This window comes from Podarcis pityusensis (assembly GCF_964106645.2).
Source record: "Podarcis pityusensis genome assembly, chromosome: 8".
Classification (NCBI taxonomy): domain Eukaryota; kingdom Metazoa; phylum Chordata; class Lepidosauria; order Squamata; family Lacertidae; genus Podarcis; species Podarcis pityusensis.
In genome coordinates, this window is record NC_138033.1 from 78,262,628 (window position 1) to 78,287,929 (window position 25,302).

At 48.5% G+C, this 25,302-nt stretch overlaps 3 protein-coding genes across 3 annotated transcripts in view; 1 reads left to right on the plus strand and 2 right to left on the minus strand.

Moving 5' to 3' along the window:
• LOC308483777 (paired box protein Pax-7-like) overlaps window positions 1-25,302 on the plus strand; it is a 169,194-nt gene that overhangs the window by 134,604 nt on the left and 9,288 nt on the right. The window lies entirely within an intron of this gene.
• On the minus strand, window positions 810-12,940 carry LOC308483754 (taste receptor type 1 member 2-like). The gene is made up of 5 exons (XM_081017937.1): window positions 12,670-12,940; window positions 10,480-11,256; window positions 8,469-8,681; window positions 4,188-4,308; window positions 810-1,765 (listed from the first exon to the last, which is right to left on the minus strand). Exons 1-5 carry the CDS (start codon window positions 12,928-12,930, stop codon window positions 837-839), a joined length of 2,301 nt encoding a protein of 766 aa, XP_080874063.1. The 5' UTR covers window positions 12,931-12,940; the 3' UTR covers window positions 810-836.
• Window positions 22,798-25,302, minus strand: part of LOC308483762 (delta-1-pyrroline-5-carboxylate dehydrogenase, mitochondrial-like) — a 31,237-nt gene continuing 28,732 nt past the window's right edge. Inside the window, exon 15 of the mRNA XM_081017962.1 lies at window positions 22,798-23,919. Within this exon, the coding sequence (XP_080874088.1) occupies window positions 23,807-23,919 (113 nt within the window). The 3' untranslated portion in view covers window positions 22,798-23,806. The remainder of the gene's footprint in view (window positions 23,920-25,302) is intronic.

The following is a 25,302-nucleotide window of genomic DNA, read 5'->3' on the forward strand; positions in this document are numbered from 1 at the left end:
CCCCAGTGACAAGGAAGGAAGAGGGAGGGAAAGCCACTTCCGCCCTGCAGATTGCAGGCGTCACAGCCCCAGCCCCCACGCGATTGGGAGAATCCCCAGCCGCATCACCCCCTGGCCAGCCAATCAGCCGGCTCTGGGGGCGTGGCCTGCCCTATTTAACGCAGGCGCAGCCAGGGATCTCCCTCCTTTCCCGCCTATCAGCTGTTCCTGTTTCCCACCCTCCCACCCTTTAAGGTTTTCGTTCCTTGACCTTGCTATGGACCTTGGTTGGTCGCCGTTGAGGGGCCTGGTAGGAATTTTTCCACTTGTCAAATTGGCACCAGCCACTTGGTTTTCGCCTACCTCGTAGCAAATCATCACAACTTTCTGGGTATTTGCAGTTAGGCATTGGTATAGTTCTATAGATGGAAGAGGAGAGGTAACGCCATCACCTGCCCCGTATATTGAAGGATAGCCCGATAAAGGATTCCGGGGGGCGTGGTCCTGTCCGAAGCCTATGGAGGTGAGGGCCTAAGGCACGCCCCCGAACAGTGACCCCGGGGGAGTTCCTAGTTGATGTGCATCAGCAGGACTCCCCCTACTGGTGGTTAACCCTTCCCGGACTTCAAGCAGACAGGCTGAAGCCAGATAGTCGGTTAGGACCAATGCCTAAGCCAATACTGCTCATCACCTGTAACCAATAAAGTTGTGGCCTTATTTAGCCCATTAACCTTAATAATTGTGTCATGTGTCTTTATTTCCACTGGGGGGGGGGCGGGAACTCGCCACACAACCTTCTCTCCGAGCAGCAATGTACAAATCAACAGGTGTCCATTTCATCCCACAAGGCTCTGGAATTACTCCTGCCTCATGGTGTAGCTTTGAATGGCATCCTGGAAGAAGGCGGTCGTATTGCGCTCCGGGTGAAAGAAAAGGATGTAACATTTGGGGCCAAAGTAGCCCACGCAGATACTGAACAAGTTGGACAGGACGGTGGCCGCTTCAAAGACAATCACCACGAACCCTTCGAAAATGGACATGACAAGGAAGAGGGCCACCCAGGAGCCAAAATAGCCCGTCATGCACAAGGTGATGTATTTGGCTTCGTTGTAGCTCTTCGGCAAGGCCTTCCCCATGTAGGCAAAGCAAAAGCAAAGGAAACACAAACTCATGTCAAAGGCATTGTTGAAGACCGTGGTGGCGCGGTAGTCCTGGTTGCACATCAAGATGAGTACGGCCGGGTGGTTGCTCACCCGGGTTCGGAAGGGTACCGGCTTGTTGAAGTAGATATTGAGCGCTACGATGAAGACCTTGATGACCAAGACGACGGCGACAAAGACCCTCTGCCCGTTGTACTTCCGCCAGGCGTCGTAGGCCCGAGGCAACTGGGCGGCCATCTTGAAGACGCAGATGATCTGGAAGGAGCGGACAGTGATGCAGGCAATGCAGGTGGTGAAGCAGAGGCTGAAGACCGTTTGGCGGCAGAAGCAAACCAGCTCCGTCGGACGGCCCACGAAGAAGAGGGCACTGCAGAAACCAGCGGCCAGGGAGGCGATCATCAGGAAGCAGAGGCGGCCCCCGGCAGACTTCACCACTGGCGTGGCAGAGTGGCGGGTGAAGAGGGCCAAGGTCCACAAGGTCGCCAGGAGGCCAAGGGTCGAGAGAGAAAGGAGGACGATGGAGATGGCGCCGCCCCAGTGGATGTAGAGCAGCTGTTTCATGAAGCACTCTTCTTTGCCGGGTTCCGACCACATGTCCAGCGGACACTCCTGGCAGGTGAAACTGTCTGCCGACCAAAAAGGACACACACCACAGACACACATAATTAGTCAAAGTTAAGTTGTCACTATATCAGGGGCTGGAAATTTAATTGGTTTGCTTTGTCCAACAAAAAGGTTGGTTGATGGATGGGTGGTGACTGGGAAAAGTGAACTGACAATCTTTGGCCCAACTATAAACCATTTTAAAAGGTAGAATTTATCTAGCTGACCTTCCTTCGCAATATTTCACTCTGTGGCTTTGGGAGGATATTCTGTTTAGTTGTTTGCAATGAATTTTCCTCTCAGTCTTGAAGCAGATTTATGTTGTGTCATGTTTGTTTCAATACTAAAGAGGATGCTCTCTGAACGCAGAAATTCCCTGATTATTATTATTATTCTGCATTTGCATTTGTTTGTTAAGACAGGGGTAGGCAACCTAAGGCCCATGAGCCGGATGCGGCCCAATCACCTTCTCAATCTGGCCCGTGGACGGTCCGGGAATCAGCATGTTTTTACATGCATAGAATGTGTCCTTTTATTTAAAATCCATCTCTGGGTTATTTGTGGGGCCTGCCTGCTGTTTTTACATGAGTAGAATGTGTGCTTTTATTTAAAATGCAGCTCTCGGTTATTTGTGGGGCATAGGAATTTGTTCATTTCTCCCCCAAAAAATATAGTCCGGCCCACCACATGGTCTGAGGGACAGTGGACCGGTGGACTGCTGAAAAAGTTTGCTGACCCCTGTTTAAGAAGCTTTAGCTTCCGTTGTAGACCCTCTGGCTGGGTCTGGTTTTTCCATTAGGCATGCTAAATGTTTAGAGCTCCACCAGCAGAGATCTTCTTACTTGCTCACAGAGCTGAAAAGCCATGGGTCTCCTTCTCTCACAACTGCAACTGGGCAGGTTGTAGCAGAATTCTCGTGTACTTGGATCTATGACTATGGTGCCTATAAAATGTACATATTTATCTGTAGATCTAATATTGGAAGGATGGGCAGGGGGCGTTACGATTATAAGAGTGCCAATGGTCTACAAAGACTTTAATGCAGCCCTAGACCCTATAATCCCTAAGAGAAAAGCTTCAGGGTTGCTGTTGTTTTGTATTATCATTTAAACATCTTTTTTATCTCACCATATATCATTTCCCAAAATGCCCTCGGTTTCTTATGAGTCACAGTTTTGAGTGTCATAGGCGCCAACCCCCTGGGGTCCTGGGTGCCTGAGCACCCACAATATTCCCCACAGTCGGGGGGCCAAGTTGGAACTCCTGTCTAGTGTTATGAGAGAGGGAGGAAAACTATTTTTTCCATTTGCTTTCCCCAGGCCATGCATCATTTTATAGACCGCTAACATCACTGACTTGCCTTTTCTCTAAGCTAAAAGCAGAGTGGGTGGCAGGCTTTTCCCCATACCCACCACCTACACAAACTCTGATGGTAGACATAAGATTATAAGAAGAGCCCTCCTGGATCAGACCAGATGAAGATGACCTGCACTACAACTAATCCAGAATGCGGCAGCTAGACTGGTAACTGGAAGCAGCCACTGAGACCACATAACGCCAGTCCTGAAAGACCTACATTGGCTCCCAGTACGTTTCCAAGCACAATTCAAAGTGTTGGTGCTGACCTTTAAAGCCCTAAACAGCCGCGGCCCAGTATAGCTGAAGGAGCATCTCCACCCCCATCGTTCAGCCCAGACACTGAGGTCCAGCCAGGGGCGGGGCGAACCGCTTGGCGGCGCACGTGCAACGTCCATACGGACTGCGCACGTGCGGCAGCACATACGGTCGTCATGTGAGCAGCAGCCCGTACGGATACCCATATCGACAGCGCACGAGAGTGGCAGTCCATACGGACGCCGTGCGAGCAGCGCCCATACTAACTGCGTGCACGCCCTTGGCCGCTCTACAGCTGGGGGGGCAGCGGGCCATCTTGTCACACATACCCCTGAGTGGTGCCCAGGATGACCCCCCCTTCGTACACTCCTGGGTCGAGCGCCAAGGGCCTTCTAGCAGTCCCCTCACTGGGAGAAGCGAAGTTACAGGGAACCAGGCAGAGGGCCTTCTTGGTAGTGGCGCCTGCCCTGTGGAACGCCCTCCCACCAGATGTCAAGGAAATGAACAACAATCTGACTTTTAGAAGACATCTGAAGGCAGCCCTGTTTGGGGAAGCCTTTAATATTTGATAAATTATTGTATTTTAATATTTTTCTGGAAGCTGCCCAGAGTGGCTGAGGAAACCCAGCCAGATGGGCGGGGTACAAATAATAAATTATTATTATTGTTATTGTTATTATTATTATTAGATGGGGACTCGTACACTCTAGCATCCTGTTCTCACAGCAGCCACCCGGATGCGCCTCCAAAAGGAAACCTGCAAATAGGACCTGAGCACAACAGCAGCTCTTCCTTCCTGTGGTTTCCAGCAAGTGGTATTCAGAAACTTACTGCTGCTGTTGAGAAAGGTCCCGGCCTCACACTGCACACACTCAAAACAGCAGGTGAGCACCCCGATCAATTTCTTCTTATGTCCCGCCTCACATTGCTCTGAGCAGATGGACTGAGGCGCCTGCAAATGAGAGAGCATGAAAAGAATTATACTTGATGTGCTCACCACTTATATACCGGTACATACACACACTGTGTGTGTGTGTGTGTGTGTGTGTGTGTGCGTGCGCACGCGCGCGTGCACATTTTTTTTGACGTTTTAACATTATGAGGAAAGTGAGGATTTACAGAAGGAAAGTAAGAAAGAAAGAAAGGAAGGAGAGAGAAAATAGAAGAAGGACGTTGTGCAACCTGCTTGCAAAAGGAAACACTGCAGTGTGTGTGGTGAAATAAACAAAAACGAAACAAACCAAAATGTTAATCTTAATTCCCTTGCTTTCTTATCATGTGCACACCATATGACTACGGATACAATTATAGCAATAAAATAAAATAAAATTCTTAAGTGTTATATATTAATTTGTATTTTGTATCTGTATTTTTGTTTCTTTGTCTTATAAGGCTGATTAATATTTTACAGCATTTTAAATGCGTTTTTGGAAGGGGGGGTTATTGTGTGTTTTTTGTTTTTGTTTTAACTATTGACTTGTGTTTTTTATCTTGTCTGTTTATCCTGTGAACAGCCCTGAGATCAGGTGACAAAAGGCAGTATATAAATCTGATAAATATATAAAATTCTTGGGTGTGTTGTATCTTAACTATTGTATGTTCTTCTAAACCATACTAGAGCATAAATAGGAGAAACTGTTTATATGCCACCTTATTCATAAACAAAGTGTACTGCCCAAAAAACCAAAAACCTGTCTTTTTTGCTAGACACTCCAAAGCCTTTCCGTTTTTGTGGCCAAGGGGGTGGGATTTCTAACAAGGCTAATGCCAAGACCTTTGAATGTCAATCGCCCAAATTAGCCAGCTCAAACTTTTGCTCCCCTTTTGTTGTTCATCCCCCCCCCACACACACACACAATTTTTATTATTTATTTTATCATGGTGATAAATCGGAATCTTCCTTCCTACAGGAAGGCCCTCTAACATCTTCCAGAGCAGAGGGTCTTCTGTTTGTAAGCCCGTCCATGATGCCAAGGGTTGTCACCAGGAAAATTGTCAATTTCGGTCAGTTACATTTATTTGTTGAGTTCCTTGGAATTTCATTCCCAGTGATGTGTTTAAGACACGGCTCCAGAAGTGCAGGATCTTAACGGCATCTCCAGGTGAGACACAGATAGTTTAAAGGTAAAGGTAAAGGGACCCCTGACATTAGGTCCAGTCATGGCCGACTCTGGGGTTGCGGCACTCATCTCGCTTTATTGGCCGAGGAAGCCGGCGTACAGCTTCCGGGTCATGTGGCCAGCATGACTAAGCCGCTTCTGGCGAAGCAGAGCAGCGCACGGAAACACCGTTTACCTTCCTGCCGGAGCGGTACCTATTTATCTATTTGCACTTTGACGTGCTTTCAAACTGCTAGGTTGGCAGGAGCAGAGACCGAGCAACGGGATAACTGCCTCTCTGGCAGTGATCCTGGAGTAGCTTAGCTGTGCGCTTTCCTTTGTATAGTGTCAAATTGCTGCGGTTCAAAACCCCGTGATTGTAAAACAAAAAAACAAAACAAAACAACCACCCTTAAAACAGTTTAAAGGTAAAGGTAAAGGGATCCCTGATCATTAGGTCCAGTCGTGGCCGACTCTGGGGTTGCGGCGCTCATCTCGCTTTATTGGCCGAGGGAGCCGGCGTACAGCTTCCGGGTCATGTGGCCAGCATGACTAAGCCGCTTCTGGCAAACCAGTGCAGCGCACGGAAACGCTGTTTACCTTCCCGCCATACTTTGCACTGTGACGTGCTTTCGAACTGCTAGCTTGACAGAAGCAGGGACCAAGCAATGGGAGCTCACCCCGTCACGGGGATTCAAACCACCGACCTTCTAGGCTCTGTGGTTTAACCCACAGCGCCACTCGCGTTCCATTAAAACAGTTTACAACGAGTTAAAAACAGCAAAAAAAACCCCACAACTCTTGGATATAATCAAAAGATAAAAATCAGCAACAAAACAAAAACAGATGCGGATGGCGCTGTGGTCTAAACCACCGAGCCTCTTGGGCTTACTGATCAGAAGGTTGGCGGTTCGAATCCCCGTGATGGGGTGAGCTCCCGTTGCTCTGTCCCAGCTCCTGCCAACCTAGCAGTTTGAAAGCAGACCAGTGCAAGTAGATAAATAGGTACCTCTGTGGCGGGAAGGTAAACGGCGTTTCCGTGCACTATGGCTTCCATCAAGGTGTTCTGTTGTGCCAGAAGCGGTTAAGTCATGCTCGCATCATGACCCGGAAAGCTGTCTTTGGACAAATTCCAGCTCCCTCAGCCTGAAAGCACTGCAACCCCATAGTCGCCTTTAACTGGACAACCGTCCAGGGGTCCTTTACCTTTACCTAATGTTTGGAACATCACATTAGGCCTGGCAATCTTCCACTGGCTTCCAGTTCATCTCCAGGTCCAATCCAAGGTGTTTCTTCACTTACAACGCTCTGTGGGGATTCGGACATCAGTACCTAACAGAACATGTCCACCTGTTTGTAAGGACCCTTTTCCCAATAGCTCAGCAGGTAAAGCATAAGACTCTTAATCTCAGGGTTGTGAGTTCAAGTCCCACGTTGGGTAAAAGATTCCTGTATTGCAGGGAGTTGGACTAGATGGTCCTAGATGGCCCTTCCAAATCTACAATTCTATGTCTTGAAACAGCCTTCATCCACCTGGTACCCTCAAAATACCTGCGACTACAGCTCTCATCAGCCCTGGCATCCTTCATCAGCTCTGTGCCCAATTTCATCCCCTTTACATGCACTGTAGACATTTTCAAAATGACAAAAAAAAAAGCAGCGGTGATTATTATATCTGTCTTTCAAAGACAAAGCTCTATACAGGGACGCCTCAAGGAGTTAACCTCCAAACAGGCACAAGGTGGCAGTCTTGAGCCAATGTAAACAAGTTGTGGGACCCGCCTGGTGCAGATATCTATCAGAAGGGGGGAACTGAGATTTCTATGGACTTGTTTGCATTCACCCTAAAGCATATTGGTAAATTATAGGGAAGGACAGGAGCTGAGTTGCAGAGCTCCTGCCTTGCATGCAGAAAGCCTGCAGTTCAATCGCTGGCACTTCCAGGTAGGGCCGGGAAGGACTCCCTGCCTGGAACCCAGGTGAACTCTGCCGGTCAGTGCAGGAAGTATTGAGCTGAGTGGAGCAATGATCTTCAGGCAGCTTCCTCAGGGTTTTGGGTCGGAGACAATTCCGATGGCTCTGTTGGGGGTTGAGCCTCAGATCTCCAAGCAGGTATCGAGCTGTGGACCTTCCTCAGAAAGTGACGGTCAATATTGTCCACATCTCCAGAATTTCCCTGACATAGCCAGTCAGAAATACTATCCAGGCAGAAATTGCTGTAATGTCCGGGAAAACCCGGACGCACGTCAACCCATGTCGGAAGGGTAGATTTTTGCAAACGTCCTTTAAAAAAAGCTCAAAAAGCTCAATTTTTTTGAAAATTTGAAATATGGCAACCCTAGTCCATGGTAATTTGTGGCCTGGACCCTTCCAGATTAGACTGTTGCAATTTGGGGGGTCAGGGGTCGGTGGGTGCAGTCCTTGAAAACTGTCCACAAGCTTCAGTTAGAACAAAACCTCCGCTAGCTCACCTAAACTCCCTGAAATCCCCATTTTTGACATTTGTAGTTCTCAATCAGAGGTGGGTGGAACCTGTGGTCCTCCAAAGATTGTTCAACCACAGCTCCCAGCATCATCCCTGACTACTGGCCATCCACACTGGACTGATGGGAGTTGTAGTCCAAGGACGTCTGAAGGACCACAAGGTGCCCATCTCTTAATTAGGCAATCACTTGTCCTTATTGCCCTAGGCTACCTCCACCACAACTCTGCCTGTTGCTGCCTCCCTCCCATGGGTTGCTGGACTCTAGGTCCCATCATCTTCCCTGACCATAGGTCATGCTGGCTGGGACTGATGGGAGTTGGAGCCCAACAACACCTGGCCTTAGATGTCCCACCCCCCAACCTTGAGATACAACGCCAGGTCTCAATGGAAGTTCCCACCACCACTAAGAAGACCCTTGTATCTAGTAAGTACCCAATGGGTTCATTCCACAACAGGAGAAAGACCTCGGAGGTGGAATGGGCTGTCTGGCACAGGGCAGCCATGGGAGTCCCTTGAGACGCTACTCACTGTGTTGTTTGCGGTGTGCCAGGTGATGATGTTTTCATTGACGTCGAGCCTTCCCTGCAACGAATTATAGGAAGCAATCTTCTTGAAAGGCTCGCCGGGAACGTTCCATTGCCACTGTATGACCTCGAAACCGTTCGGTGGGTCTCCTTTCTGGTCAAAGTTGATCACGGTCCTCAGCAGGGTGAAGTTCACCTTGTGCATCTCCTTCAGCAGCTACAACACGAGGAGAGAGGTACTGTTTGTGCGGCAACGCCAAGCCATTTTGAGCTCAGGCCTCAAAACCACACTACAACCACCACCGCTCTCCCTGAATCTACTCTTGCAGATGCAGCAAGTGAGTGACCCCCATAGAAACACCCTATGTCATTTTTTGCTTACCTCAAGGGCGCCCTCTGTGCTGCAGTACCAGGGGCCCACTTTAGCATTCTGTCAGCTGACCCCAAAGAGCCAATCCCTGCCCAGGCTCTATCTCTCCCTCTAGTTTCAATGTTCAGCATTCAGCTGTTGTTTAGGTACCCAAAACAGCACCACCCACATGGGGTCATTCCAGCAGTTGACCCAACAGATTGTGCCCAGTGGCCCTGGAATGATGGCAGACTGTTGGAAAGGGGTTTTTTTTTTTTTTTGTAGCTGGAAGGCTGCATTTCCTCCTGGGTCTCCTTACTGGGGTCATTGGTAGGGCTGGGCGATATATCGTCCAAAACTAGTTTCAAGTCCATTATCATGATATCGGCTTTGTAATTTTTTACCTGGGAATATATTGTAAATCACAGTGTGTGTTAGGACTGGGCAAGGTATATCGTCCAAAATTGTTTCAACTCCATATCACGATACCAGTTTTGTAATCTTTAACCTGGGAATATATTGTGAATCATGATGCGTCTTTGTGTTTGTGTACAAAAAATCACAGCGTGGGGGGAAACCGTGAAGCCAGCCGATGCCTCTACAGTACATAGCTCCATCCTTATTTCAGACACCGTGATATATTGGTTATGTCGCAATGTTTACCTGGTGACATATTGCATTGTTGAAAACCAGATAATCGCCCAGCCCTAGTCACTTGCGGAACCAGAGGCAAAATTTGGTTCAAATTTTTCTTTGGTAGGCAAATTTCTACACTCGCGTTCATCATCCCTCTCTATCCTCCGTCCACTGGGTAAGTCAGGGCCAGTGAGGGGGTAGGGCCCTGGGGCGGGGGTGTGGTTTTGGGACGGGGCACAGCCTGTAAGGACCCCCAGAGGCCAGATAAAGAGGTCTGGATGGCCTCAGCTGGCTCCCTGGCCTCATTTTCTCCATCCAACCCTAAACAACCGTGTCTTGCAGCCTCCCGCCTTTGGTCAGGCCTCCATGAATACCGTATTTTTCGCTCTATAAGACGCACCAGACCATAAGACACACCTAGGTTTTGGAGGAGGAAAACAGGGGAAAAAATATTCTGAATCTCAGAAGCCAGAACAGCAAGAGGGGTCTCTGCGCAGTGAAAGCAGCAATCCCTCTTGCTGTTCTGGCTTCTGGGATAGCTACGCAGCCTGCATTCGCTCCATAAGACGCACACACATTTCCCCTTACTTTTTAAGGTACCCCTGCCCATACGGGCCAGTCGTGTCCGACTCTAGGGTTGTGCGCTCATCTCACTTAAGAGGCCGGGAGCCAGCACTGTTCGAAGACACTTCCAGGTCACGTGGCCAGCGTGACGAAGCTGCTCTGGCGAGCCAGCACCAGTGCAGCACACGGAAACGCCGTTTACCTTCCCGCTATAAAGCGGTACCTATTTATCTACTTGCACTTAGGGGTGCTTTCGAACTGCTAGGTGGGCAGGAGCTGGGACCGAAAGACGGGAGTTCACCCCGCCGCGGGGATTCGAACCGCCGACCATACGATTGGCAAGTCCTAGGCACTGAGGTTTTACCCACAGCGCCACCCGCGTCCCTTCCTTACTTTTTAGGAGGGAGCAAAAAATACGGTACATTCCCTCCCTCCCCAGCCATGTGGCAGTGATGCGGGAGTTCACCTCCCACGGATAAATCTCCCGCCGGTCGCATCTCGTGGCGCTGCATCTTAGCAGCTGGTGCAAGGCATGCGCGACCACGTAAACGGCCGAGTAGACGTTGAAGTTGATGCGGTCCCCTGTGCCCCGGAGGCTCTTGTCGTAGGAGCAAGCCTCCGCCAGACAGTCGTCGCATTCCTGGTTGCACGTTGCCGCGCCGGAGGCGTCCTGGCCTTCGCCGCCTTCCCCCGGGTGGGACGGACCCCTGATGCGGAAGTCGTCCATCCCAGGGACGGGCACTTCCCTCACGGCCACACCAAAGATGGTGCCCACACTCGAGATGTTGGCGACGTCGTGGGTGGTCGGGTCGATGGACCAGGCCTCTGCGGCGATCCACACGACGTCCGTCATCTCCTGGCGGATGACTTCTCTGAAGAACGTGGGGAGAGGCAGTTCCAGGCTGAGGATGATCACCACTTTGGCCGTGCTCCTGCTGATCTTGGTCACAATACTGCTGATCCACTCCTCTGTGCTGTTGCCCGAATCGTGAGGATCCTTTCCCTGGACTGGGATGGTCTCCTGGAAGGCAATGCAGCCTCGGGTGGCCTGGGCTCGCAACAGCTGCAGGTTTTGTTGGCCATAGTCGTCGTCGCTGGAGAGGACAATGAACCAGTTCCACTTGAAGTGCTGCAGGAGCTGGAGCATAACAGCGATCTGCTGCTCGGCGCTTGGGATGGTGCGGAAAGCCACCGGGAAGACCTTAGGGTTGCCCAGGAACTCGGTGGTGGCGCTGTAGGTGATCTGGAGTGGAAGGAGAGCATAGCTGTCAACTTACGGATTTGAAGGGACCAGCAGCCTTGAAAATAAGAGATCAGCAGCCAAAATAAGGGATTTTAGTCAACCAGCAGCCAAACAAAGCCTCAAGCGGTGGTTCCCACAGCGCAGCAACCCGGGAAAGGGGATGCAACAAGGGAAACCACCGTAACCTCTCCGCTGGGAAGCGGTGAGCAAAGGCAAGTCCCCAGACAACGCGGCCGATTTGATTGACACAAGGCATGCAAGCTCCACCCCCCAGTCGTTCTTAGACTCCTTATTAGGTGAGCAACGCAGCCAAGCAACACAGTTGGAGCCTCCCTCCTCCCTGGCCGGCAAGGAGGGAGGGAGATGAGCTGCTTCCTTGGAAACCCAGGAAATTTAAGGGACATCATCAATAAGGGACAGCAATAAGGGACTTTCCCACCAAATAAGGGACGGTTGACAGCTATGAAGGAGAGCCGAGTCACCCTCAGGGCGACCAAAGAAGAGAACCTCATAGGAGGGCACAGCACCAGCAAGGCAGGACTAGCAGATGAAACTGATGGAATATGTAGAAACCGCTAGCTTAAACTAGCAGAATCAGAGATTAGGAAGAAAGAGTTTTTAAAGAAGAGTGGGGGGGGGGATTGCGGAATACTTGAAAAATTATTGTAAACAACTTAAAACGTTAGCAGGGTGGGAATAAATTGAGCAGTTGGACTACACGTGGAGGGGAAAACTGGAAAAGAAAGAATAAGAAATACCGTATTTTTCGCTCTATAAGACGCACCAGACCATAGGACGCACCTAGTTTTTGGAGGAGGAAAACAAGAAAAAAAATATTCTGAATCTCAGAAGCCAGAACAAGAGGGATCGCTGCGCAGCGAAAGCAGCAATCCCTCTTGCTGTTCTGGCTTCTGGGATAGCTGCACAGCCTGCATTCGCTCCATAAGACGCACACACATTTCCCCTTACTTTTTAGGAGGGAAAAAGTGAGTCTTATAGAGCAAAAAATACGGTAGCTAGAATATGCAGCGGTAAAGGAAAAATGAAATGAACCATAGAAGGGGGGGAGGGAAGTCAAAGCTAAGTAAGCTGGTAATATGTGCAAATTAGAGTGGCTGGGGAAACCCAGTCACATGGGTGGGTATTATTATTATTATTATTATTATTATTATTATTATTATTATTAAACAGGACATCCCTATTTTCATCAGTGAACTTTTGGAGGATATACATAATGCCAGCTAGGCGAAAATACTGAGAGAATGACTCCAGGCCGGCCAGAGGCATGGCTTGTGGAGAGGAGGCGTGGCCTTGGGAGGCTTCCAAGGGCCAGACGTTGAGGTGTGAGGGGCCGCATTCCACCCCTGGGGCCCGCAGTTCTCTGCTCCTGCCGAGGAGGGCCACCAACTTTACCTGTGGGACGAGGAACTGGCTCAAGAGGAAAGCGGCTGTCACCGCTGCCTGAGACGAGTCTGGCCCGATGACGGCTACCACCCTCGGGCGGTACTGCGTGTAGTTGGTCTCGATATCCAGCAGGGAGCGGTTGTTGGAGAGGAAGTATAAGATCGGATGGATGGTGTTGGTGAGGTAGCAGACGTCCACCATCTCGTAGCCCAGCCGCACCCCTGGCAGGAGGGCGCTGGCTTTGTTGATCTCTTCTACCGCGTAGCGCATGGCCTGGAGGTAGCTGTAGCTCACGACTTTCAGATTGTACCTGGGAGAGGGGTGAGAGGCGATGCACTGAGGGCCAGCTCTGGACCGGGAAGGCCGGGCAAAGCTCCGGTTGAGTCGCCTGCTCTTCTTTAAAAGGATTCCAGCAAGCATCGTTAAAAAATGTGAAACACAAGAACATCAGAAGCATAGCTGTCAAGTGTCCCTTATTTGGCGGGACAGTCCCTTATCCCAGGGCCATGTCCCACTGCTGTCCCTTATTGATGATGTCCCTTAAATAAGCTACTGAAGGTAATGGGGCCCTTTCTATGTCCAGCTGTGCTTTGTCAACAACAAATTTTTGCTGTTTTTTTGTGTTGAATATATGCTATATGGTAATTTATAGGACCTAATAGGTATCTAAAGCCATTTGCACGCAACAAAATATGTATTTTATCAAAGTAATTGTTGATCCCTTATTTTGGCTGCTGATCCCTTATTTCTGAGGCCGCTGGTCCCTTATTTTCAAATCTATAAGTTGACAGCTATGATCAGAAGCCATCAGACCCATGGTCTAGCTGCCTGCACTGACTGGCAGCAGCTCTCCTGGCCTTCAGGCAAGCCTGTCCAGATGCATATTCCACACCTGGAGTCCTGTGTCCAGTTCTGGGCACCACAATTTAAGAAGGAATTTGACGAGCTGGAACGTGTGCAGAGGAGAGTGGCCAGTATGATCAAGGGAAGCCAAGCCTGATGAGGAACGGTCAAAGGAGCTGGGTATGTTTAGCATGGGAAAGAGGAAGCTGAGAGGAGATATCTTCAAATATCTAAAGGATAAGCCGCATGGAAGATGGAGCAAGCCTGTTTCCTCCTGCTCTGGAGAGCAGGGCCCGAACCAACAGCTTCACAAGGAAGGAGATTCCAACAAAAGACCAGGAAGAAAAATATATGGTAGAAAGAGCTGTTCCATTAATTTGAATTTGAATTGATTTTAAATGAATTGATTTTAGAATGCTGTGTTACTTTTATTGTTGTTAGCCACTCTGAGCCCAGCTTTGGCTGGGGTGGGCAGGATATAAATAAAATTATTATTATTATTATTATTATTATTATTATTATTATTATTATTATTATTCCAACAGTGGAATGGACTCCCTTGGAAGGTGGTGGACTCTTTTTCACCAGTGGTTTTAAAGCAGAGATTGGATAGCCACCTGCCAGAGATTGTTTAGCTATGGATCCTGAACTGCAGGGGTTTGAACTATATAACTCTTGGGTGTACCCCAGACACTTCTATGAATCCACACCCGAAATCTCATTTCATTCCTAAAATGACCTGCCCTCCCCAGTGCCGGATTTACATATAAGCTAAACAAGCTATAGCTTAGGGCCCTACTCTCTTGATGGGGGGGGGGGGATTAAAGGGAAAAAACCTGGATGTACATTTCCAAAATATAAGATAAAAAATAAATAAAGCCTACATACAGCAAGTGTTTTCTGTTATGTAGGCTCCTATGATGTAAGTAATGGGCCCCGCCTGCTAGCCTGCTCCCTCAAATATCACGGGTTTGCTCATTTCTATATATAAGGTGCCTACATGGAGTGGTTGCATGACCACATGTGCAAATGGCTTGAGATACCTATTTGGTCCATAAATAATAATAATAATAATAATAATAATAATAATAATAATAATAATTTATTATTTATACTCCGCCCATCTGGCTGGGTTTCCCCAGCCACTCTGGGCGGCTTTCAACAAGACACTAAAATACAATAACCTATTAAACATTAAAAGCTTCCCTAAACGGGGCTGCCTTCAGATGTCTTCTAAAAGTTTGGTAGTTGTTTTTCTCTTTGACATCTGATGGGAGGGCGTTCCACAGGGCGGGTGCCACTACTGAGAAGGCCCTCTGCCTGGTTCCCTGTAACCTGGCTTCTCGCAGCGAGGGAACCGCCAGAAGGCCCTCAGCTCTGGACCTCATTGTCCCGGCAGAACGATGGAGGTGGAGACGCTTCTTCAGGTATACTGGACTGAGCACTGGATATTCAGAATTATTATTATATTTGCATGCATATCTCACCTCTTCTGCAAGAAGCTCATGGTTTCCCCAATTTAATCTCCACAACCACCCTGCGAGGTTCGTTAGGCTGGGTGATGACAGTGACTGCCCCCCGCCCTGGTCGCCCAGTGAACTCCATGCCCAGGTGGGGAGTCTCACCCTGGTCTCCCTGATCCTAGACCGACACTCTAACCACCACACCACACTTTCATATTCATAAATTCAACACAAAAAAACAGCAACCATTTGTTGTTGACAAAGGACAGCTGGACATATAAAGGACCCCATTACCTTCACTAGCTTTGGGCCTCATCAGACCTAAATCCGGCCCTGGCCCTCCCCCATTTCTGATACCCGGTACATACTTTTTGCAGATGGGGACCTCCTGCGCGGGGCTGAGCTGGGGCCTGCCCACAGCTTCTGCGTGCAAGGAGAAGAGACCCCCTAGGATGTAATCTCCTGCCAGGTGGAAATGGGAAGCGGGTGTGGTTACTGAGGCCGCAGCAGCCACCAAGGCACCAACGCAGGCTGCCACCAGTCCGGTGAAGCGCATGGTGGGGCACTTTTTTTATGGCACCCTCATATCGGCAGCTGTCCAGCCAGAAGATGGATGAGATGTCTCTGACCTTCCCCTTGCCACCTGCCAGAGCCTTTCGCTAGCTCCTTTGCATAGGAGGCAGGTAAGGACCAGCTCATTTGCATGCATTTATCCATGGGGTGGGCCGGACGCGGGTGGTGCTGTGGTCTAAACCACAGAGCCTAGGGCTTGCCGATCAGAAGGTTGGCGGTTCGAATCCCCGCGACGGGGTGAGTTCCCGTTGCTCTGTCCCTGCTCCTGCCAACCTAGCAGTTCGAAAGCACGTCAAAGTGCAAGTAGATAAATAGGTACCACTCCGGCGGGAAGGTAAACGGCGTTTCCGTGTGCTGCTCTGGTTCGCCAGAAGCGGCTTAGTCATGCTGGCCACATGACCCTGAAGTTGTACGCCAGCTCCCTCGGCCAGTAAAGCAAGATGAGCGCCACAACCCTAGAGTCGTCCGCGACTGGACCTAACGGTCAGGAGTCCCTTTACCATTATACATGGTGTGGGGAACCATGACCTGGGCATTGGACTCAATGGCTCAAGTGAAAACATAGGCCTCAGTCGTTTCGCTGCAATGTGCTGACCGCTTTATATTTTTCAGGTTTGGCCAACGTGGCCCCCTGCAGATGTTAAAGGTAAAGGGACCCCTGACCATTAGGTCCAGTCGTGACCGACTCTGGGGTTGCGGCGCTCATCTCTCTTCATTGGCCGAGGGAGCCAGCGTACAGCTTCCAGGTCATGTGGCCAGCATGACTAAGCCGCTTCTGGTAAACCAGAGCAGCACACGGAAGCGCCGTTTACCTTCCCGCCGGAGCAGTACCTGTTTATCTACTTGCACTTTGATGTGTTTTCGAACTGCTAGGCTGGCAGGAGCAGGGACAGAGCAACGGGAGTTCACCCCGTCACGGGGATTCGAACCACGGACCTTCTGATCGGCAAGTCCTAGGTTCTGTGGTTTAACCCACAGTGCCACCTGCAGATGTTACTGGACTCCAATTCCCATCAGCCCCTGGCAGCTCAACCAATGGTCCAGGATGATGGGAGTCAGAGTCCTTTGACAGCAGGAGGGCTAGAGTTTCCCCAGCCCTGCCTTAAAAGCTAGGGACAGTGAAGGCAAGAGATGGTCCGGTTCAGGACTTAGCCGAGATGGCGAAATGACATGTTTAACCAGAGAAAAGTCAGTGTTCACATTTTTTGACGACTGGAAGTGTCCCGTAGACTTTGAATGGAAAAGAAAAATAATGACTTTGGATTTGAAGACTGAACATGTTTTTTGTAGAAAGTGGCTTTGTTAGGTATTGAGTGAATGAAGTGAATGTTGTTTGCATATGGCAAACGAAGAATTCAAAGTCTTACCTTCTGAATTTTATTTCTCTCTCTCCTTTAACCATTATATTTCCTTATTTCTCTCGCGCTCTTTCTTGATTCCTCCCCCCCCCCCTTTATGTTTTTATTGTATTTAGATCAAAGTCTTAGTTTGGACAAAAAAAGGAGGGGAAGATATTCAGTATTAAGTTTTGTATTTTTCTCTATAAGCACTAATATTTTTTTTAAGACTATAGAGAGCCTTTATTCTCAGTAATAAAGGAACACACAGGTGGAGAATACTTTTATTTCTTTATTATTTGTAAGCGGAATCTTTGTACGAGTTAATACTTCATGATCCCTTTGGAGCTTTGCTGGATCTTCGCATTTTTGCCCTTCCGGGATGTCCTTCTTTGTGGTTTAAATATCAGATTCTTTGTTTTCTTCCTCTTTGTCGTCTGTACTTTGGAGGGGAGGGGGCTTAACAAGTCAATAAAATTAAAAGAAAGAAAGAAATGGACTTCTGTTCACATTTAAAGACAAGGCTGCCTAAAAAATGGTTTATGTCAGGGGATCATAAACCAAAAAAAAACCCCTCAGCCCTCTTACCTCCCAGATTTGCACCATGCTAGAAAACTCCTCTCCCCCTTTTCCATGCAAAGCTCAGGGTTCGCTCAGGCAAATAACCCTGTGCTTTGGATTTGCATAAGTAGCCTGTTTGCATTTAACCTTACAAGAACAGGCCAACTGCTCTGTCAAAGCTGCGGGGGGTTGCATTTTGAGAGCATGACACCAATCTTGATCCGGAGACCCCAGTGTTCTTTGGAGGACGAGGGCAAGGGCAACTTTCTGCTGTTGTGGTGGTGGTGGTGGTTGTTAATTTATTTATTTATTCATACCCCGCCCATCTGGCTGGGTTTCCTCAGCCACTCTGGGCGGCTTCCAATATTAAAAACATAATACAGCGTCATAATTAAACATTAAAAACTTCCCTAAACAGGGCTGCCTTCAGATGTCTTCTAAAAGTATGATAGTTGCATATTTCCTTGACATCTGATGGGAGGGCGTTCCACGGGGTGGGTGCCACTACCAAGAAGGCCCTCTGCCTGGTTCCCTGTAACTACACTTCTAGCTACAAGGGAACCACCAGAAGGCCCTTGGCGCTGGACCTCAGTGTCTGGGCTGGATGATGGGGGTGGAGATGCTCCTTCAGGTATACTGGGCCAATGCCGTTTAGGGCTTTCAAGGTCAGCACCAACACTTTGAATTGTGCTCGGAAACGTACTGGGAGCCAATGTAGGTCTTTCAGAATAATAATAATAATAATAATAATAATAATAATAATAATAATAGCCATTATTCCAAAAGCTAGCCAGCTTGAGAGTTGGATGTGTTTTGGACATGCGATCAATAACTACTACAGTGGTACCTTGGGTTAAGTACTTAATTCATTCCGGAGGACCGTTCTTAACCTGAAACTGTTCTTAACCTGAAGCACCACTTTAGCTAATGGGGCCTCCTGCTGCTGCTGCGCCACCAGAGCATGATTTCTGTTCTCATCCTGAAGCAAAGTTCTTAACCTGAGGTATTATATCTGGGTTAGCGGAGTCTGTAACCTGAAGCGTATGTAACCTGAGGTACCACTGTATATGGTCTCGGCGGTCGCTCCCAGTCACCAGTCTTGCTGCCGCATTCTGGATTAATTGCAGTTTCTGAGTCACCTGAGCGCATTGCAGTAGTCCAAGCGAGAGACTGTCCAGATCATCATAAGAACATAAGAAGAGTCTGCTGGATCAGGCCAATGGCCCATCTAGTCCAGCACTGTCCTTTCACAGTGGCTGCCCAGATGCCTCCCAATGGACAGTCTGCAAGCAGGATTCAAGCAGAAGACCACCCCGTCTCCTGAGGTTTCCAGCAACTGGTATTCAGAAGTATCGCTTGCGCCAACCCTGGACACTAGATTTCTGCCACATCACTGCTTCTTGGCGTAACCTACCTCGCAGGGTTGTCGTGGGATGAAATGAGGGGGGAGCAAAAGCCACCTTGAGCTCCTTGAGAGCCAGTGTGGTGTAGTGGTTAAGAGCGGTGGACTCGTAATCTGGGGAACCGGGTTTGATTCCCCGCTCGTCCACATGCAGCTGCTGGGTGACCTTGAGCTACTCACACTTCTCTGAAGTCTCTCAGCCCCACTCACCTCACAGAGTGTTTGTTGTGGGGGAGGAAGGGAAAGGAGATTGTTAGCCGCTTTGAGACTCCTTAGGGTAGTGATAAAGCAGGATATCAAATCCAAATTCAAACTCCTTGGAGGAAGAAAGGTGGGACAGAAATGCAAGTTCTACAGCAGGGATTAGGAGGCAGTGATTGGCTTTAAAAGAGAGGATTGGGACAAATTCATGAAGGAAAGAGCTATTTGTGGCTACAATCCTCAATTGCTATGTGTTATGGTGTATTGTCATAAAACTGTAGAGTGGGAATGGCCATCTAGCCCAGGGATTCCCCAACTGAGGTCTCCAGCTGTTGTGGACTACAACTCCCATCATCCCTAGCTAGCAAGATCAGTGGTCAGGGATTATGGGAATTGTAGTCCCAAAACAGCTGGAGGCCAAGGTTTGGGAAACCATGCTCTACAGAGACTCATCAACCTTTTTGTCCAAGACTGCAGGGAGTTTGGCCTTTCACCAGCCTGGCGAAATAGAAGAAATCCTGTATTTTTTTCTCTATAAGACTCACTTTTGCCCTCCTAAAAAGTAAGGGGAAATGTGTGTGTGTCTTATGGAGCGAATGCAGGCTGCACAGCTATCCCAGAAGCCAGAACAGCAATAGGGATTGCTGCTTTCGCTGCGCAGCGATCCCTCTTGCTGTTCTGGCTTCTGAGATTCAGAATATTTTTTTTGTTGCTTTCCTCCTCCAAAAACTAGGTGCCTCTTATGGTCTGCTGCGTCTTATAGAGCGAAAAATACAGTACAGTGGTGCCCCGCAAGACGAATGCCTCGCAAGACGGAAAACCCGCTAGACGAAAGGGTTTTCCGTTTTTGAGTTGCTTCGCAGGACGAATTTCCCTATGGGCTTGCTTCGCAAGACGAAAATGTCTTGCGAGTCTTGAGATTTTTTTTTCGCTCCCCCCCCTTTTTCTAAGCCGCTAAGCCACTAATAGCCTTTTAGCAGCTAAGCCGCTAAGCCTTTAATAGCCGCTAAACCGCTAATAGCGCTAATCCGCTAATCCGCTAATAGGGTTGCTTCGCAAGACGAAAAAACCGCTAGACGAAGACACTCGCGGAACGGATTAATTTCGTCTTGCGAGGCACCACTGTAATCTAGATGACCACCCCCCCTCGCCCGGAATCTTGCTTACAGAACATGAACACCTGATTTTCCCAGCATCCCAATTACGATTCAGTCTACCGTCCTCTGGGGGCAGGAAGGACACCTGATGAAAAGTCATGCCGAATAAGATGGGTCAGTTGGTGGCTATTTCCATCTGATGTTACAGAGGGCTCAGCAATCTGGCTGGTTTGCATACATTTCCCTGCCCTGAAGTATCTGGCCTCAAACCTGGAACAGAGGAGTCCAAAAGCTGCAGCCGACAGACACACCTAAGGCAGAAACCCCTCCCAGGCATTGCCTGGTGAAAAGAATCTCGGGATGCAGGGTTTGGGGAGAGCTGCTGCCAGTCAGAGTAGGCAGTACAGAGTTACTGTACTGGGCTGTAGCTCAGTGGTAAATCAAACAGTTTGTTTCAGTCTGAACCCCTAAAAAGTTGTTACCAGTCAGTACAGGCTAATTTTTATCATTTACAGGGGTACCTCGGGTTACGAACTTAATTCGTTCCGGAGGTCCGTTCTTAACCTGAAACCGTTCTTAACCTGAGGTACCGCTTTAGCTAATGGGGCCTCCCGCTGCTGCTGCTGCTGCTGCTGCTGCTGCTGCTGCTGCCGCCGCCGTCGCGCGATTTCTGTTCTCATCCTGAGGTAAAGTTCTTAACCCGAGGTACTACTTCCAGGTTAGCAGAGTTTGTAACCTGAAGCATCTGTAACCTGAGGTGTTTGTAACCCGAGGTACCACTGTATTATTATTATTATTATTATTATTATTATTATTATTTGCATTCTTCAGTCTTGTTTTGTCTCATGAAAAGTAAACTCAAAGCAGCTTGCTACACATCTTCGCAACTGAGTAGTTACCAGCTGGATTTCCAGGACACAAACTGGACTAGAACCTTAGGGTCCTGTGGCAGAGCGTGCCCAAGCAAGGTAATGCTGCTGTTGCAATTTATGGGAAATTAATTTTAAGCATAAGGGATGTGCGCCTTGTCTGAAGACGAAGAAGCCTATTTACACCGTTAATCGACGGGATGCCTGTAGAATTCATTAAGTGGTTCCGGTTGCGTTTTCGAGGCTTTAGTGGAACAAAATGGTGTACCGGTAGCAGGATCACAGCCCGTGGCAAATGCACTTAGCTCACCTCTGCAGCTGCTGACATCACACAAGAGTCCACAAAGTCACACGGCATTTTGTATTGTTGCAGGAACCCCACCCATCATTCAGTTTGTACAAACATCACACACACACACACACACACACACACACACACACACGACATACGTGACGTTTCTGTTATAAATTTATAGTAAATCAACCATACATCGGATTTACACCGGTCCACTTTTATTTTGGAGGGACGCGGGTGGCGCTGTGGGTTAAACCACAGAGCCAGGACTTGCTGATCAGAAGGTGAGTGGTTTGAATCCCCTCGACAGGGTGAGCTCCCGTTGCTCAGTCCCAGCTCCTGCCAACCTAGCAGTTCGAAAGCACCTCAAAGTGTAAGTAGATAAATAGGTACTGCTCCGGTGGGAAGGTAAACAGCGTTTCTGTGTGCTGCTCTGGTTCGCCAGAAGTGGCTTAGTCATGCTGGCCACATGACCCGGAAGCTGTACGCCGGCTCCCTCGGCCAATAAAGCGAGATGAGCGCCGCGACCCCAGAGTCGACCACGACTGGACCTAACAGTCAGGGGTCCCTTTACCTTTACCTTACTTTTATTTTACTCCATGAAGGAAGAACTATCACAGGGGGATGGTTTGATACAGGATGGCCATAATCCCTTAACCATACCAGCACATACACAGGAGCCCTACCCAGTTGGCATGACAACCTTGATGGTCCCAGACAAGACCATCAAGGTCACAAAGGACTTGCAAATGGAAGTGGATTGAACATGGACTGGAACAAAGGACAATGGTCAGATCTTCCCTCTGGGGGCAGGAAACTGCCAACTCCCTTTTGTCCTCTGGAAATGACTCATGGGGAGGGGGAGAGGAGGAGCCAGCCAGGTGACAAGATACTCAGGTTACCTCCACAACTCCTCCCTCAACCCCTCCTTTTTGTGATGTAGTTGTGATGTAGTCTTAGGGGTGTAGTTTGGGGGATTAGTAACTAATAAAAGTTGGGGTCTTCTATTGTTCTGGACTTCCATTTTGCTTCATCTTGTTGCAGGTGGGAGTCCTGTCGCGACAGTATTCAATAAAGGCCAAGACTACAGGCTGCCGTTTTGCTCCAAGTTATCCTGGTTGGTGTCTTTGTTTTTGTCCAAGGGAGCCCTCGGATTTTTCCGCTAACAGTATGACACGTGGCCTCATTCAACCCAACGCTAAAAGGTTTTCACCCACAGATTCCCACTTGTGGGATCCCCAAGAGCTGGGTTCCTACACCGGAGGAAAGTTGCCTCTAACCCCCTGATCCAGCTAACCTGAGCAAACTCAAGCGTGTGCATGTCACATGAATTGAAATCCTCAAGCCCAATGGCAGGATGTGGCCCTCCAGACCTCTGTATCTGGCTCTCAGGATCTCAAACCACAAAACTTCCCATCAAGCAACTCAGCGGTGCCCTGACTTCCCCACCCCTTCCCTAAGTAAGCGTATTTTAATAAGCCAAGTCCGAAAATGCATAAAATCTTAATCAGATTTACTAAGCTCTCTTTGTTCCAAAGGCACATACAAATATACACCCTATTACATTATTATTAACACTGAATTTAACAGCCGTGTTGAGCTGTTAAACATATTGCAAGTTAGCCGCCCACAAATCAATCATTCCATTTTAACTTTCCCCTCCAAAGAATCCTTCTTTTATTTTATTTGGAAAGTTGATGCCGGAATCTGGATAAAAATATCTGGGCTGCAAAAATAGGCATCCTTAAAAAAAAAAGAAAATCACCTTTGCCTAGCCCCACTTGAGTGATCAAATCTACAGCAGGTGAGGTTTATAAAGAAAGAGGCATTGTTGTCCAAATAATATTGGCCAATGGGAACTTGGGTTTTGGAGATTCTATCCAAAAAACCCCACAAAACCCCACAGGGGTTGGAAGGAACAGGTCACACAGGTCAGAAAGATTGCAGTGCTCACTGCTGATACGATCCATGCTCAGTCTGAAACCAGAGGTCTTTTGGGGGATGCAACCCTCTTTTTCCAATCCACAACTCTGAGTGCAAAGGCTTCAGGGTCAGCTCAGACAAGCAAATGCCCCTATGAACCAACATTTTAACGAAGCTGCGCTTGGCAGAGAAACTGTATTCCTCTGCCCAGGCGGGAGCAGGGCACAGTTTAAGGTGGAAAAATAGAATGATGCAAACTTTTTAGAGACCTGGATCAAGAGGGCTTAGCTCAGCATATCTGGAATCCTGCCAAGGTTTAAAATGTGTTGAAATTAAGAGAGCTTTTTAAAGATTAAAATAATATTAATAATTAAAGGTTATTCCAAAGGCTAACATTGCACTGAGCCTCAATGTTTCCTCCAAAACAGGAAATAAGGTTCCCCAAGGGATTTGGGGCGGGGGCATCAGTTCCTAAATACACCTGTGCATTACGAGAGATTGCCTCTACTTTAGCAGATCCACAGTGCGGTGGGTCAGTAACCCAACTGCGGCTCCAAGATAAAGGCACCATCAAGAGCTGCATCACTGCATGTACGGATACTTCCAGTCCCCCAGGGGTGCGTGGGTTTCTTTGACGGCTTGGGGGGACGTCCAGCGCAGGATGTAGTGGGGGCTCCCGGGCTTGTCGTTCGTTCCTGTTTCCAAAGGAGAGAAATGCAAACGGCAATCTGAGAACAACGATTTCCTTTTTTCCCCCTCCAAAACACAAAACAAGCAAAGCAAGCTGCTAGACCTCATTGCGCCTCCGGCTACTTATTTCACATTAGGGATTTTCTATTGCTAACACCGTTTTCTTCTTCTTTCGCCTGCCTTTTCATTGGTCTTTACCTCTTTGCATTTTTAACTTTTTCTATGGTTTTCTTCCACGGTTCTGTTTTTATTGCTGTAAACCGCTTTGACGTACATTTTTGAAATGCTAATTTTTTTAAAAAAACAACAAGATATTCAATAAATAAATCTTGGGATTTGGAAGTATGCACTATTACAAGGAAATGTAATATTACATTTCCTCTCGGCACTCCCTGTTAATTCCTTTTGGGCAGCCAACATGGTGTAGAGCAGGGATGTCCAACAGGTCGATCGCGATCTACTGGTAGATCCCTGCGAGGTCTTGGTCGATCGCTGTTTGATCTCTGGCTACCTTTCCTCAGCGTCGTTGAAACTGACTCCTGCCCTGCCCTTCATTGTTGTCTGATAAGTGGAAGGGAAGACAGAGCTTTCCCTCTGTGGCTGTTATCATTCAAAGCGATATTATTGTGAGTGACTTTTTCCCTTTGACCCTTGCCTCTAACACCCCCCAAAAAACGGAAAAAGCTCCCTAAGAAAAGTTCAACAACTTTGACCTGAACCCCCCAAAAGTGGGGGATAGATCACTGCCAGATTTTAATTCTGAAAGTAGATCGCAGTCGCTCGGGAGTTGGCCACCCCTGGTGTAGAGCGTCAGACCTGGGAGGAGAGACCAGGGTTCAAATCACCCCATTTGGCCCCAAGAAGCGCCCCCCCCCGGGGAGACCTTGGGGACAGCCTCTGTCCCTCAGCCTAGCCTACCCCACAGGGTCGTTGTGAGGATAAAATGAGGGGGAGCACTAGGCATGCCACTTTGAGCTCTTGTAGGAAAGAAGATGGTCGTAGAATTGCAAGGGATTCCAAAGGCTCACCTAGGCCAATTCCATGACAGATAGCCATCCAACCTCTGCTTAAATTCTATTATTATTATTATTATTATTATTATTATTATTATTATTATTATTTATACCCTGCCCATCTGGCTGGGTTTCCCTAGCCACCCTGGGCGGCTTCCAACAGAATATTAAAATACAATAACCTATTAAACAGTAAAAGCTTCCCTAAACAGGGCTGCCTTCAGATGTCTTCTAAAAGTCTGGTAGTTGTTCTTCTCTTTGACATCTGGTGGGAGGGCGTTCCACAGGGCGGGTGCCACTACTGAGAAGGCCCTCTGCCTGGTTCCCTGTAACTTGGCTTCTCGCAGCGAGGAAACTGCCAGAAGGCCCTCAGCG